Source organism: Pelobates fuscus, chromosome 10 (genome assembly GCF_036172605.1).
Source record: "Pelobates fuscus isolate aPelFus1 chromosome 10, aPelFus1.pri, whole genome shotgun sequence".
NCBI classification, from domain to species: Eukaryota; Metazoa; Chordata; class Amphibia; order Anura; family Pelobatidae; genus Pelobates; species Pelobates fuscus.
In genome coordinates this window covers 83,484,358-83,501,277 of record NC_086326.1, presented here as the reverse complement: position 1 = coordinate 83,501,277, position 16,920 = coordinate 83,484,358, and the positions used below count along the sequence as shown (strand labels likewise).

General features: G+C 42.1%; 1 protein-coding gene across 2 annotated transcripts in view; it reads left to right on the top strand.

The window, feature by feature from the left end:
* Positions 1–16,920, top strand: part of ADAMTS14 (ADAM metallopeptidase with thrombospondin type 1 motif 14) — a 223,474-nt gene that overhangs the window by 140,816 nt on the left and 65,738 nt on the right. For both annotated transcript variants that reach the window (XM_063434909.1, XM_063434908.1), the window contains exon 12: positions 10,258–10,433. In XM_063434909.1, coding sequence (XP_063290979.1) covers positions 10,258–10,433 — 176 coding nt within the window. The remainder of the gene's footprint in view (positions 1–10,257; positions 10,434–16,920) is intronic.

The window sequence follows — 16,920 nt, the reverse complement described above, 5'->3', positions numbered from 1 at the left end:
CGACGCACACCACTTCCTGGTTGTGCGTGCGCTCCACGAGTGTCACGTCAGCACCCTCCCCCTTCCCTTATGGACAAATCGCGGCCATTTCCGGCCTGCATCACAACAACGCATCACTTCCGGTGCGACACGGATGTCGCGCCATTTCCGGTCTGACGCATGCGCACCATCACAAAGCCGAAACCCGGAAGTCATCTCACCAGGAATTCATCTAATCATCAAAGAAGATATATAAACGGACTGTTTGAACTCTACACCACACTTCTGAAGAAGCCTATCAGGCGAAACGCGTTAAGTGGGACTTTATTTTATATATTATATTTTATATCTATATTTTATATTCATTGTCTAGTCTGTTCTATTAAAGTATACTTTTAAGTTACTTTTTTATTATCTTCATTTCCTGGTATCCTGTATATCCTTGGTGGGGATCATACCACCCAAGCTGTTCACACTAGAGCAGGTTTCATGCTCTAGAAAGTGTAAGTACATTACTTTTTACTATTTTACTCTACCACTTGGACTTACTTCACCATATTGCTGCTATTTTTTTCTTTTTATACCAACTCCATATTTGGCACCTTTGAATACAACTGCGGCAACCACCACGAATCCCAAGACGGGGATTGTACCGTCCAAGCGCTTTCACAGTAGAGCTCTGTTATAGCTCTACTTCATGTGAGTGGACTGTACTTAGTTTCTTATCATTTATCTCTATAAATATATTTGCTGTATTGCGCTATTATTGTTTTTCTATTTGTATTTCCCTTTGAGGTCACGACTAATTGTAATACTCAAGAACATATGTATGTATCTTTGTATATTTTATTTGTAATACTATAAGCGCGGTATACGCCCTCTCTCTTTCTAGTATTTAGTTATGTTGGGTACTCCTAGCCCACCCTCCCTAAACGGCCTATGGAGAATTTCAGCAGCTACCCTGGGTCGTTTATAGTTCCAGATATAGTCGCTGAAAGTTTTTTGTAGAGCTTTCAAATAAGGGGGTGAAAGTGCGATGGGCAGGGTACGGAATAAATATTGTAATTTGGGGAGAAGGATCATTTTTATTGCTGCTATGCGGCCTAACCATGACACATATTTCCCCTTCCAGGTAGATAATCTTTGTGCTATGTCTTTGGCTATCGCTACATAATTGGCTTGGAATAGGAGTTTGGGATCGGTTGGGAAGTCTATGCCCAGAAACGTGAGGCTATTATTGTCCCATTGGTAGGCATATGTGTTTTTTAAGGTGCCTAGCGTTTTAGGTGGCAAATATAGGTGCATTACTTTTGTTTTGGTTATGTTCAATTTATAATATGAGCAGGCGCTATATTTTGTTAGGTGTGATGTGACATGTAGTAGTGACTCGTGTGGATTTGTGAACGTTAGCATAATGTCGTCTGCGAACATTGTGATCTTGTGTTCGGTTTTCCCAACTTTAATTCCTTGTATGTGTGGGTCGTTCCTTATTAGTTGCGCTAAAGGCTCGAGGGCCAAAACATAAAGGAGAGGGGATAGAGGGCAGCCTTGTCTAGTTCCATTTGTTATTGGGAATTGCATAGACTGGAACCCGCTGTTTGCTACTTTGGCGCACGGAGCAGAGTATAATGCTGCTATTAGAGATATGAACCTCGGAGGGAAGTGAAATTTCTCAAGGACAGCAACTAGGAAACCCCAGTGCAGTCTGTCGAATGCTTTTTCAGCATCCAGTGACAGAAATGCACTGGGCTTCCTCCCCTTTTTTTTTTTTTGTCAATCTCTTTTTATTGAAATTTTTTCATATCAATGCATTCTGGGATACAGAAGAGAAAAAGGTTGGGGAGTACGTAATCATACATTACAGGCATATGTGTGGGACTGGGTTGTCGTACGCGTCCCCGTAGCCAGTCCGAGTGCATTGGTATTCTGTCAAGTGGGTATAGTTAGCTTAGGGAGATCAGTCGCTAGCGTGTGTATGAAGGTATGTACCCCATTTGGGGTGGTGATGGCGGGCTGTCTTCTACATGTGCCCCTAACCAAGGGGGTGTCGGGGGGGGGGGGGTGTTGCGTTCGGTCTGCGGTTTATGAGTGGTGTCTGCACCATTTAAGCACTGCATTGTGTTATGTTGTCACGTAACTGTGTCCGTCTGGTGTGTGTTATGTCGCCATGTCTGCTATGCAAAAGGAATAACTGGGGTTAACTGGGGTGAACTTTCGGTGCTTGTGCCTTATGGGGTAGGTATGTTCCCTTGAGAGTTCAAGTTGCCGGGTCGGGTGTCGTTGAGGGCACTTCTGCTCTAGCTCTGAGGTGTCGCTCAGGTTGAGTCTGCGGGTTCTGGATTCCCAGGGCTTTGTAAAAAGTAGATGCCTCAGCCAGCGATGAGAGTTTATGCACAGTCCCTTTATGGTTGACCACTAGGAACCTAGGGGATCTCCAGTGGTATTCCACTCCGGTTGCTCTTAGGTGGCTTGTAACCGGTTGCAGGGATCGTCGCCATTGCAATGTGGACCTGGTGAGGTCCTGGTAGAATGAGAGATTGTGCCCCTCGAAGGGTAGTGGCGTCTTGCCCTGCATCGCTGTCATCAGGATTCCTTTGTCATGTGAAGTGGAGCATCGGACTATCACGTCTCTCGCCACTGTAGAGGTGGGTCCGCCAGCAGCCGGTAGGCGGTATATCCCGTCTATTAAAAATTTCTTGGCTTGGGCCTGGGGCAGTATGGCGGACACTAGGCGCCTCACATAGTGGGGCAGTTCGTCCGGCATGATTGTGTCCGGGATCCCTCTGATTTTCAGGTGGTTGCGCCGTGACCTGTCATCAAGAGCGGTGTAATGGAGTGAGAGGGCCTGTTGGTGTGTTTGCATGGTTAGAACTGTAGCTTGGAGGTCTGAGAGCCCCTGTCTATGTGATGCTATGTCCTCTTCTGAGGCCTTCACCCTGGTGTCCACTGCCTGAATGTCTGCTTTGATACTTGCCACGTCTGTCGCCAGAAGCGTCTTAAGCTCATGGACCAGATTACGGAAGTCCCGCTGAGTGACTGGTGCCGACCCCTCTGCGCTCTCTACAGTACTAGGTACCTGTTCTGGCTGGGGGTCTGGTTGTGCAGACTCTGTTGGAGTTTGAGGTGATCTGTGATCCGCCATTTTTGCTGCCTGGTTTCTCTGTAACAGGGCCCCTATATCCCTGGAACCTGATTGTGGCTCCATGGGGGGCTTCTGGGTCCGCTTACCCATCTGTGCTGGGTGTGATTGAGGGGTGTCTTGGAAGAAGTCAGCCTCCGGTGCCCCTGGAGGCCGCCAGCAGTCCAGCAGATCCGACCAGGTCGGGTTCAGAGTGGGCTTGTAGGCCTCAAGGCTTCGTTTCTGTCTCCTGACCCTCGCCGGCTGAAAAAACGGCATAGGTCCTCTCCCGGTCGTCTGCCCTGTTTGGTGACAGCCTGTAGCAGGTAGGGAGAGATGATCTGTCCCCTTTTGTCGGGTTTTTTGCGGCTGGGACACACGGAGCTCCGTGAAATGGCGGCCGTTCGCGATCGCGGTCAAGCTCCGCCCCCCTTCCTCCCCTTTTTCGCGACGTGCAAGAGATTAAGTAATTTTCTCGTGCCGTCCGCTCCTTGCCTGCCTCGGACAAACCCCACTTGATCCTCATGTATTAGAACAGGGAGCATTTGTGATACTCGGTTTGCATATATCTTAGCCAGAATTTTCGTGTCTGTGTTTAACAGGGATATGGGTCTCATGTTCTGTGGTATAGTTGGGGGCTTGCCTGGTTTTGGTATGGTTGCAATATGGGCAAGAAGCATATCTGGTGGCATAGTACTTGTGTCTATGATTTGATTTAACGTCTTGAGTAGGTACGGGCCTAGAATGTCGGAGTATGTTTTATAATAAGTATTTGTAAACCCGTCAGGGCCTGGTGATTTCCCCGGTGGGAGAGCCCTGATGGCTTCTGTAAGTTCCGTTAGTGTAATCTCGGCCTGTAAGTCGTTTTGCTGATTCGTGTTCAGCGTGGGAAGAGTGGATTGTTTCAGGAATGATTGAATTTCCTGAACCGTCGGCTGATGCGTAGTGGAGTCATTTTTAAGGTTGTACAGCGACGTATAATACATCGCCATAGTGTTATTAATGTCTTGCGGGTCGAAGACTTTTGTGCCCTCTGGTAGGTTAAGGTATGGGATTTTAGATTGGCTTTGTTTGTGCCTCAAGAGAGAAGCTAAGGCTTTGCTCGCTTTATTACCCTGACAATATGTATGGGTGCGTAGTCTCTGTAGTGTGGATGTTGTTTTGGCTAGTAAATAGTCGTTGAGTTTCTTGGTAGTATGTGTTATGGAATCTTGTCCAGTCTCCGTTGGGTTAAGCAATTGTTCATTTGTTTGGTCTCTTAATGTTTTCAGGAGTGCATTATATTCGTGACGTGCTGACCGTTTGATGTACGCTGCTTTACTTATAGCCAGGCCTCTGAGGACCGCTTTATGTGCTTGCCATACTGTCATAGGTGAAATGTCCGGAGTGTCATTCGTATTGAAGTATGCAAGGAGTTCTGTCTGTAACGTCGTTTTAAAGTCTTGGTTATTTAGTAAGTAGTCAGGGAGGCGCCATGGGGTTTTTCCTCTGTGTAAGAAGGTGTCCATTAATGTTATATCTATAGGGGCATGGTCCGTCCAGATGATATCTCCTATGGAGCATTGCCTGATGGAGGGTAGGAGTGTTCGGGCCACAAGTGCATGGTCTATTCTCGAATACGTCTTGTGCATGGGGGAAAAGTAGGTATATTCACGGTCATTTGGGTGCGCAGTTCTCCAAGCGTCATATATATCATATTCCATGAGTAATTTTGTGAGCGCTTTGCATGCGGATGTGAGAGATGTGTGTCTACGTGTTTGTGGAGATACCGTCGTGTCTAGTTGAGGATGTAATATATGGTTTAGATCTCCACACATAATCAAGTAGGGCAATTGTGGTGATGGTATCTTGGAGAGCACATGGTGTAGGAAGTTACGTTGGTTCGAGTTCGTACCATAAATTGTAACAAGTGTGTATGTTGTATTGTTAATGATGCAGTGTAGGATGATGTATCGTCCCCGCTTGTCTATTTTAGTTTGTAAGAGTTCGAATGTAAGAGAGTGATGTATAAGTATGGACACTCCTCTGGTTTTAGATGAATGGGATGAGTGGAATTGCGTTGGGTAGTCCCTGAGTGCAAATTCTGGCGTGCGGTCCCGCACAAAATGCGTCTCTTGGATGCATAGGATATCTATCTTATCTCTTTTTGCTGAGTCCAGTAGGACTCGCCTCTTGTGCGGCGTATTTAATCCGCGAACATTAAGGGATCGCAGTTTTATGAATTTTTAAAATAAAGTATCATGCTGTTAGGGGTCTCGGCTTTATCAGTAGGTGCATGTATACGGCTTTTAGTGACGAGTGGCATTTTAGCAAGGGGGTTTAGAACTTTGTGAGGGGAATTTGGGTCGGGGTAGGGAGTGAACGTAGGGAGGTGATATATACAAGGTTCCCCAAAGGGAGATGTGGTGCGTGGATGTTGCACCATGGGGTTAGGAACGATCAGTTCCAGTGCATGTGGCTATCGGGCTATGTTTCCCGTCAATACGGCTTTGAACAGAAAGGTTTTACATAAAAACATAACTACATATAACAAGTAATGTTAATATTGGATTATCTCGTGAACTTATGTCTTGTGCTTACAATCGGTCGACTTGAGAGTTATACCGCTATATCAAATTCCTGTGCTTACTCAAATAAACCTCCTCCTCCCCCCCGCAGCTGGCTAGTGTGTGGTCGCGTCGGCACTACCCCAGTCCACTCTCGGCGGAAGAGGGTAGTCCAAGGCCCCATTTCCTAGTCCCCCCTCTTATCCCCTGTGTAAACCAAGTACAGTTACCAACATATGCACATATCTGTTTCAAAACTAAGCCCTCTGCTCCGGAGCGGAACCGCAGAGTGCAGGCAAGTCAGCAGACCGTTGTTCTTGCGTGCTTAACATATCTCTAGTGTACAATAGTCAATCAAACCCTGTGTTTGCATAATTGTGAGGCTGGTGAGCGTTGGAAGGCTTTCAGCCTAGAGGTGTGCGTCCAGCCCGAGCACGGACGCGTCGGCCTCACCCCAGTCCGCCTCAAGCGGAAGAGGGTAGGCCAAGGCTACCGCGCTCCCATCTCCTTTTCTCCTCCTCTCCGTCTCAAAGTATCTTGAGTCTACATCAGACGCAGTATGCCCTCATTAAAGTTTCGCTCCCCATCTCCACATCAGAACAGGGAAGCCCAGACAAACTGTTATGCATATGTGCACTCGCTAGGGCTGTACATAGTTAATGTATAATGTGCCATGCTATATTGCAGAGCAGCGGACAGGGTGGGCATTGATGACCCACACTCTAGAATTACGGTCGGTCTAAGTGCGGTCACATCGGTCACATCGGCGCTACTCCAGTCCGCAGGGAGCGGAAGAGAGTAGGCCAAGGCTCCCGCTCCTCGAGTCCCTCCCTTTCTTTGGTCGTCCCAAATCTCTTAGTCCCATAATAGGAGTGGTTCACCTGTCCCCAAGCATTACATCCCTGTTTCCAAACGGACAAAAGAGCCCAAATATCATATAACACACGGGCTTGTGATCGATACTCATTTAGTGTACATTAGATTGTTCTATATGGCACATCAGGCAGGAAGGTGGGAGGACCGGAGTCACTTAACCTAGAGGTACCGGCCAAATTATGTGGCTTATAGTGGGCTTTGCGACAGCAGGCCTGTTAACCTGAGATAATGGCTGTCCGCTCCATAAGAGCATGATAATTTGAATTGTACACGCTAATAAGCCCTTACCCGTCTCCCATCTGTTGTTTCACCAAGCCCCGGAGCGCGTCCTCCCGCCCGACCTCCTCTAGTGTGGAGGGCAGGCAGGCCGAGACGCCCAGGACTCGACTCACCAACTCCAGTGTGCATCAGGCCTGCCGGCAGTACATTAGGGGAAAGTGTCTCTAGTGAGGGAGTCTATGAGGGTTTGGAGGTGCAGGTATTCTTTGTTGGTGCTTCGAGCCACCAGGCTCAGAGTAGTTGCGGGTTTCCTCTCAGGATCAGCGTCCGATTTAACGTTTGGAGGGTGATTTCATCCACTCCAGGCGAAGTTTTCTTACATGTGCGTTGTTTGTTTCAGTGTTGTCTGATACGGTGATGCCCCAGGCTGTTAGTTTCTTGCGCCCGTCTTCTGGCGTCAAGATCGCTTTAAAGTTGCCATCTTTATACGCCAGTAATTTAGTGGGGAATCCCCATCTGTATCTTATGCCATTCGTGCGGAGTGCTTCGGTAATTGGAGCAAATTCCTTTCTTCTTCGGAGCGTGGTTGCTGAGAGGTCAGCGAATATCTGCACAGTGGGGAAGTCGCCATGCGGTTTGTCTTTATTTCTACTTTCGCTGATTATGTGTTCCTTAATATGGAAATAGTGGATACGGATGAGTACATCTCTTGGCGTGGTTTCTGGTAGATGGCGTGGGCGCGGGATCCGGTGTGCTCGGTCTATCAAGAGCATGTCAGGTGGAATCTCAGGGCCATATGCTCGAAGCAGCCCTCTGACATAAGCTGGTAACTCCGCTTGTGTGACGGATTCTGGCACCCCCCTTAGCCGGAGGTTATTCCTTCTCGATCTGTCTTCTAAGTCTGCCAGTTTTTGTTCAAGGAACATAATTTTTTCTGTCGTAGTTTCGACATGGTCGGCTAAATCATTGTGGGCCGTCGCAATGTCCTCCATTTTAGACTCCGCGTGTGCTGTTCTGCGGCCTAGGTCCTGGACGTCCTTTCGGAGGGAATCCATGGAATGTTGCCAGGCAGTGAGGAGTTTGTTCGAGAGGTCGTCCATTGCTCTTGTGAGGTGGTCTGGGGTGAGCAGAACTTCTTTGCTCGAAGTTGTCGGCGAGAGATCGCCTCTTTCTGCTTCTCCTCCGCCATCTTGGCTGGCCGTCTGACAGTCATTCTCGAGCTGGCTAGGTTTTTGGCCGAAGAAATTTAATTTTTCCGCTTTTGTTTGCGCCCTCTTTGTTTTGGTTTGTGACATCTTGTCTTTTTAAGTGTTTTTCTCTTTCTGTATGCTAGGATGGCGCTGGATTGTTAGCCCTGTTGCCGGAGCTCAAGGATTAAGCATCCATCTTGTCCGGCGGTTAGCCACGCCCCCCTCCTTTCCATGTTTGATGGCTGAATAAACTACCAAACAGCTGTGTGCTGAGGCTTTTGTTTACCTATAATAATGACGAGGTTTGGTGAACATTATCTTTTTTTTTTTACATTTTTACAACAGCTCTGTACGAAATGCACTGTTAAACTGTAAGATGTGTTGTTATTACAGGGTTATTAATGTGAATTTAATGTGAATTTCGAATTTAAGACCACAGTAATTGAACTGAAAATATAGCTGACTTGCAGAATGTTTCCAGTACAGCTATTTTGGTCTTAAGTTTAGTAATCACATTGAATTCCTGACCGTTCTCACTTTAGTGAAAAACCCTGATTGTGCATTTCCCTTTCAATCCCCATTAAAGATCAGTACATTAAGGGAAAAAAAAAACATTTGGGCATAGTCCAATTAAATGCAAGACAGCTACAGTGAGCATGTATACATTTACAGAGATTAGGATATCCAGATCTCTTCTCTGTATGCCCAACAATTATGTGAAATTCTTCAAATCATGACCTCCAGAAATGTATACCTATTTCACTTAGAGTAGTTCTTTCCTCTCTACATGGCTGCATCTGTAAGCGTTTTTTCTTTCTCGTATATTATTATTTGTTTCGTATTTTAGTATTGCATAAACACAGTCTTGGCATAAGCGTTTAGCAAAACAATACATTTTCAGAAATTTGGATTTCTTAAAGGCAATTGTTAATATAGCTCAGAGCAGTTTGTCTCAAGCTTTGTAATGTAGAGGTACAGACATTTTTCTATCCAGTGTAGGGGGAGTAATGTTCTATTAATAACTTTGTATCTATTATCTCTCTCATTGTTATCCTCACTAACGCTCCCTCTTTGCCACTGCCTCTCCACCATGCCCTTCAGTCCACCTTTGTGTTTCTCCTTCACTCTTTGTACATACACTGTGACCGCTATCCTTTCTCAAGTATGCCACAGCATTCACACTGTCTCTCTGCTTCCCCTTATCTTTCAAACATCTTCTGTCTGTTGGACTCATTTTGTGTCTCTGCCAACCCCTTTGACCTTCTCTAACTCTGTATCACTTACTTTGTATTGACCTTCTCTCCCCCATCTATAACCCTCAGTTCAATCCTTTATCCACACACTCTTTTTCACCATTCTCCGAGTTATCAATTACCCACTCCATGAGTTGAATTGCTCTCACATTGGTTCTACTTGGCAAATGCCCCATTGACTAGGTTGAACCACTTCTTCAATGTGAGAGTTTGATTAGTTATATTGTAAAGCGCTACAGAATCTGTTGGCGCTATATAAATGGCAATAATAATAATAATAATAATAAAAAAAAAAAACTAGTCTGCATGTAGTCAGCCCCCTCTAGACACCAGCTGACATCATATTTTCTTTTTTTACTTGTGCACATATGTGTTTTTATGTATTTTATTTATTAAGAATCTAGTACTTAGATCTGAGTTTAGCACACTATTGCTAGCATGATTCGTGGATGTTCGGAAATTGATCTCAAAAGAGCTGACAGTCTCCCACAAATTATCAAGCACTAGATTACCAGTCTCAAAAAAGAAAAAATTACCCTTTGGACTCTCAGGGGAGCATCTCTGCCCTCGGGGGGGGGGGGGGGGGGGGGAGTGGGGGTGGTGGAGGTGCCACCTTCAGTCAGCTAAATTCCGTGGTAACATTTCTAGCACTAAGAGCATACCAATGGGACCCTACCCCATCGGTCCTTAACTCGATAACGATACCCACACCCAACTTGCAAATTACAATAATATCGAGTTGACAAAGGTGGGAGTGGCACTCCTACCACAAGGTTTGGGTATGGACTGTTTATGTTTATTACTTTATTCCATTGCTATACTATATTGAGTTTTGTTCTATTTCTCGTCATGATACTGATGTGATACATGTAACCATTGCTGTTTCATATTTGCCAAGAACCCCTTTTGTATTATGCTTTCTTGTATAAATTAATGCATTTTTGTCATGACTTTCCTTGGTGCATTCATACTGACCTTTTTGGTGAAGAATAAAAAAAAAAAAAAAAAAAAAAGAGCAGACAGTAGTTATGCCATCAGTGTAGAACACTCTAAACTAGTTTCTTGCATATCTATAGACCAGCTTATGGAGGGCGCGAGTGCCCAGGCGCCACCTATGAATATCAGATGTGCAACAATGAAGAATGCAGAGGACCATTTGAAGACTTCCGCGCTCAGCAGTGTACACAAAGAAACTCATACTATACCCACGAGAATAGCAAGCACATCTGGCTTCCCTACGAACACCATGACGGTGAGTTTGCTACGACTTTAAAATAATCATTCATTGCAAAGAGGGTGCATGTTGTTGTGCATATTGGGAACTGCAAGCACCAAAACAACAATGTGGATTGTTACATTTCTTCAAATATTTTATAATGAGAAAGACTTACGGATTTATTCACAAAAGCTTGAATTGTATTGAACAATATCGAATCTAAAATAGTCAACTATAGTTGCATGAGAATTTTAGATCAGTTATTTTAGCATTAATTTTACCGTTTGGATTTCAGTTTGCTACAATTTAGTTCAGTTCAGTGAATATGCCATTTGGATTATCGAATGGTTTATACCTGCTAAATAAAGAAATATTGGTATGACACCATACACATTGAATATATTTTCTTCCTGGGGTGACTTTATATAGTTGTACTCCAAAACAGAATTTCCCACTAAATTAACAGGTTCAGGGCTGTTTAGAGCTCCCAATCATAAATGAGCAGAATATTGCTTGCAAAGTGTGATGAAAGTATAATGTAACATGTGGGCTTCATATGAGATCTATCACTTACCTGGATTTTTTATATTATAATTCAAACTTCTTTATCGTTCTTCATAGTCGCCATCCATTCATTGTAACAGATATATGGGTAAAGACAATGTATTGGCTCCAAGATAGTCGCCAAAATGTTGTCTTTACTCGTCCTACAATAAAAGGATTGCAACTATTAAGAAGGAACATTCTTTTGTATTATGCTATATAATGCAATTCTATGATGTATAGCACGTTTTGAAGATATTGTAGTAAATAAGTTGTCCTCAATGTTGATGTGACTACATCTTTAAGAACAGCAGGATGCGCATACTCTGTGTGTGTGAGAGTTGAAAACCATTTCATTTGTTACTGAGGAGTCAGCTTGTGATGCAGGTATGTGTTTGAGGCTGATTAAAAAAGGTTGACTGAAATCTGTGTTCCACAGTTTCAGTGATATTTGGAGACAATCAAAGTAATAACTCAACAATGAATGTCATAAGCTTGTACACGCAGGGGGACACAACAGTCACCACTAGCATCCCTCTCTATGCTGTTTGTTATAAGCTCTGTCCTTTGTACCTGGCAGTCAGCATAAAAACATTGTTTAATTTCTCCTCTTCTCCCAGTATGCTCGCTCTATTTCCCCTTTTCATTTGCATAGTTTGCCCTGGCTTTGCCTTGTTTGAACTTGATTATTATGTAATTTGCTAAATCTTCATTAGAAATATAAATGATAATGGAGCAAAAAAGAAAAATGAAAATCGGGGGGAAAAAAAGATTAATGCAAGTTAGGTGATTTTATTCAATGGTGTAAATTGCAGATAACTCAAGGCTCCCCTTTTAAAGGGTTAAACCAAGGTTAATTACATTTTCATCAGACTTGTACTCCAAGGGCTTTGTGCAGGTTTTGTTACCCACTCGAAAAAAAAAAAACCCACAAAGGATGGTATTGTGAAAAATAATCTGTGTACCGTTCAAAACAGGAAGAAGTATCTAGAATACCACTGAGACTTCAAACCAAAAAGATTTTTTTTTAAAAAGCAAAAAAAAACACAAATACAGTAGGCTTATTGTATTGCAAAATACATAGAGAACATATTGACTTTTACCTGGTGTCAAATAATCGTATGACATTTTTATTTTTTGTATTAAATGAAAAAACTAGGGAAGATACTTAAACTGAACTTTAGCTTGTTGTCCAAGATATTTAAATACATAAAAAGATAATCCTTTTGTACATTTAAGGAGAAAAGACGAGTGTGGAAACAAAATAAAACCTTCAAAATATTTATTAGCTACAAAATATTAAAACTTGTCACAGAGTTGTCACAGGTCCGTACTGACAGGCTCATGAATAAGCTTTGTTGGATTCTGTTCTCCAAGAATTCCTTTGGCAGTGTGCAGAACGTCTCCGTGTGTGTGTTATTCTATCTTGGTTTTTGACACCAGGCACTGCAATACCACATCTTTTTATTTGCGGTAATCTCTGCGCCATATTTATTATATGGCCAACCATGTGTCTTTCTGGTGACTACGCATACATACATTCTAGGCACACAGGAAAGCAATTCACTTGTGGTGTTCTATGTAAACACTAATGCTCTAGAGCACATTGCTCTACCGTGGCTTCCTTGTGATCCCAATAGCATGTTCCGGTTTGGTCTAATTGTTTCTGGTGACAGATTTGGCTAATTTCTGATATTCATGACTTCTGGTATACCTTGCTTGGCTTCTAGATTTCATATATCTCTGTTAGTCTTTGACCTCAGCCTGTTACTTGAATATCCTTTTGTTATTTCATCTTTTTTAGGTGTAGAATAGTGTTAGTTCAAATTATGTGTGTTGGGTATTCCAACTTGTGTGTGATTAAGTATTCACACACATGAATAATTGGCCCAAAGACGGGCTTGAAGTAAATGGGACACATCCATTTATTTTCCGCTTTACCAGTATTTGATTTTCTGGAATATTTAGCAGCAGTGTGGTGTTGGTTCCTTTGTGATCCTTTTAAGCTTCTGTATACTTTAAACTTTACTGCAGGAAATAGCGTCCATTTATCACAAGCCTTAGTAAGGTTGGACACTAATGTTGATGATTAGACCTGGCTACTTGACCCAAAAATGTTTTTGATAGGGTTGAGATGATGCATCAGGTTTTATGATCACAACAATCTCAACAAGAAATTATGTTTGATGTTACATGCTAAGACTTGAAAAGGACTTCTTCAATCTTTTGCCACAAAGTTGGAAGCACAGAATCTAGAATGTGACTTCTCTGGAGGTTGTGTCAACTTGGATCAATTAAAACAGCCCCATGCAAATATTCCCCTTTCGCCACACTTTACGGTTTGGACTGTTCAGTCAAGGCGGTAGCATTTTCCTGGCATCCGTCCAAACCTGATTCATCTCTCAGAGTATTAGGTGGTGAATCATGATTCACAATTCCAAGAACATGTTTCCACTTTCCCAGAGTCCAGTTTTGACAAAATTTATATCACTCCAGCCAATCCATGGCGTTTTGCCATGGAAACCCAATTTATGAAGCTACTTCAATTCCCTGGATCTCCTGCTGTTGGCCAGATCATCACAATAGGATACCTCTGGTATATATTTTGTACAAGGCAGCATAAAAATCAAGATGTGTTTAGTCACAATCTGCTTATTTGAGCCATTTTCATCAATGATACAGTGATCTAGGTTTGTATTCAAGTGTTGCTTGGTCAGATAAGAATGTTTTAAAGGGTTATAAAACATCTGTTTGTTGCAAAGTTACTTCTTCTACCGATGATTCTCAGTGATGATTATAAATCGGTATTGTATTGTCACCATAGCAGGGATACTGTGTATTTTTTTTTTTTTTTTAGGATTCTCTACCATTTTGTATTCTGTATCCTCGACCATGCTTTGTCGAATATTGTGTAGTTCTGCTTCTGCCATTTCCACAATGCAGATTAATGTTGCATTAGAACAGGGGTAGGCAACCTTCAACACAGGGGGGTGTAGTCCACAACATCAAGAGTGCTGAAGGTTGCCTATCCCTGCTTTAGGAAATGCATTCTGATAACTAACAACAAAGTTCAACGAAATAAGTTGCAGATACTTTTTCGGCCAACAAAATTTACTATAATGAAATCAAAATGTACATCTTCATAACTAATATTTTTTTGTTTAAAATTTTTTATTTTTACTCTGCTCATTAATTAATCTAGTACAAGAATTTGATGCGTTAACTAGCAATGATATATCCTTTTACTTTTTTTTTTTTAGCTTTCTCTACCTTATCCTTTGCGTAGTATCCCATGTGAGAATGGGATCCTTCATAAATGATCCAGTTTTGTTTATGTACAGTTCGTTTTATGATTTAAGCCAATGTTCTTTTAACCCCTTAAGGACCAAACTTCTGGAATAAAAGGGAATCATGACGTGTCACACACGTCATGTGTCCTTAAGGGGTTAAGCATATAAAATACAAAAAGGGTGTTTTTAGCGGTGGGAATTCAGCTCATAGTACATGTATTTGTTGGCTATGTATAGTTGGGGCATCATAAACCAAAAGCATTATAAACACAGCTGGGATTCCATGAAATTTGGAATTGTATCTTCCTGTGTACTTTTGTTTTTCTTTATTTTATAATGTGCTTTGAAGAAAAAATATTACTCAACAAGGCAAATAAATATTGTTTGGAACTAGTTTACAGCTGTGACTTCATTCTGCACGACACAATGATGCTATCACGCAGGTTTCAAAGGACTGGATAGGGATACCTGGCTTGTAAAAATGTAAAATATACACTGTCCCTTCTAATTACATGTTTTTAAACAACTCTTGACACGCAGGCTTTCTGTTATGGTTTTCTGCTCAAATAGTGTAATGGACTTTTTTTGCAAAAGAACTAACAGATTTCTGAGATTTTTTTTTTTTTGCTACACAGACAACCCCACCTACATAACACGCATTGTATATATGTATATGTATATGTATATTATATTAGCAATTATATACAGTCATTTCAAAAAAATATTTGAATTCCACAAAGTTCACCTAGTTTGCTTTCCCACATCTTTTGTACATATTCTTCACTTACATATCTCAAGTTCTTTAATTAGGACTTGTAATCGAAGTCTTTTGTCTGTGTGTCTGTTAATATACTGTGAAAACGTTAAGAGAGTGAATGGCAACAAGCTGCTCGCATGCATATACAGTCATGGAAAAAAATAAAGTGCACTCACTTTGAATTCTATGGTTTTGCATAGCAGGAAATGATAACAATCATCTGTTCCTTAGCTAATGTTAAAATTGGGTTAATACAACCTCAGATGAACGACAACATGTGTCATTATTTATTTTACAAAAATATAGCCAAAATAGAGAAGACGTGTGAAAAACTAAGTACACCCTTACTATTTCCTTAGAAATTACGAGGCTAAATAGCAGACAGGTGCTGCTAATCAAATGCCCTTGATTAATTGATCATCATTAAGTGTGACCACATCTATAAAAGCCAAAGTTTAAGCAGTTTGCTGCATAACGGTGTGTGGTAACACAATCCCAAGAAGGAAATACATCAGCAATGATCTTAGAAAAGCAATTGCTCCCCGTCAAACTGGGAAGGGTTACAAGGTAATTTCCAATCAATTTAAAGTCCATCATTCTACAGTGAGAAAGCTTATTCAAAAACATTCAAGACACTTGCCAATCTTTCCAGGAGTGGATATCCCAGCAAATGCAACCCAAAGTCAGACCGTGCAATGATCAGAGAAATTGCAAAACACACAAGAGTAGCATCTCGGACTCTGCTGGCCTCAATTAGCATGTTACAAATAGAAAAATAATGAACACATATGGTTTGTTTGGAAGGGTTGCCAACAGAAAGTCTATTCTCTCTAAAAGAACATGGCAGCACAGCTTAGGTTTGTAAAATTGAAAGGATGCAGAGAGATAAGGATGCGCCTAATAAAAAAGGGAATATACCCAAATAGTAAATACAATGGCAGATAAAATATAAAAATACTTTATAAAGATAAAAAGTCTATTTAAAGTCTTTTTAAAAAAAGGGGATGACTCAGCTTGATTGTCTTGGGTGTTCTCGATAAGATGATTCTTCTTAATCCAAGGTTACATGTAAAACATAAAAGAGGAAACTCCAATGGCACAGTATACAGAGAAATATGTTGAAGTGGGGAGAAAAAATGCAGTCTTTCACTGAGTTGAGTGAGGCCTGAAGAACAGAGAACGGGACTGAACAGTTATATGGATGTATTTTCAACTGGGGAGGAGAAAAGAGGGGGAGGGGGAGAGGGGTAGAGCATCCATGTGTTCTATACTATTGAAAAGTTTAGCAATCAAATTCTATCACCCAAAATATGAATAACTGCCTACATGAAATATTGGTCAGAAACATTAAATGACTATAGTACATACTGCATGCACAGAATGTTACAAACTACAGGTAAACTACATGTAAAATGGTTACAAATCTATAGTAATACATGAGAATGTTAGCAATCCAGGAATACAGGAGGTGCAGTATCTTCCAGCTTCAGTCAGTACCTGAGAGTGGTTGGTGTTTCACTGTAGGATGGAAAATGCAGTCTTTCACTGAGTTGAGTGAGGCCTGAGAGTGGTAGGTGTTTCACTGCAGGATGGAAAATGCAGTCTTTCACTGAGTTGAGTGAGGCCTGAGAGTGGTAGGTGTTTCACTGCAGGATGGAAAATGCAGTCTTTCACTGAGTTGAGTGAGGCCTGAGAGTGGTAGGTGTTTCACTGCAGGATGGAAAATGCAGTCTTTCCCTGAGTTGAGTGAGGCCTGAGAGTGGTAGGTGTTTCACTGCAGGATGGAAAATGCAGTCTTTCACTGAGTTGAGTGAGGCCTGAGAGTGGTAGGTGTTTCACTGCAGGATGGAAAATGCAGTCTTTCACTGAGTTGAGTGAGGCCTGAGAGTGGTAGGTGTTTCACTGCAGGATGGAAAATGCAGTCTTTCACTGA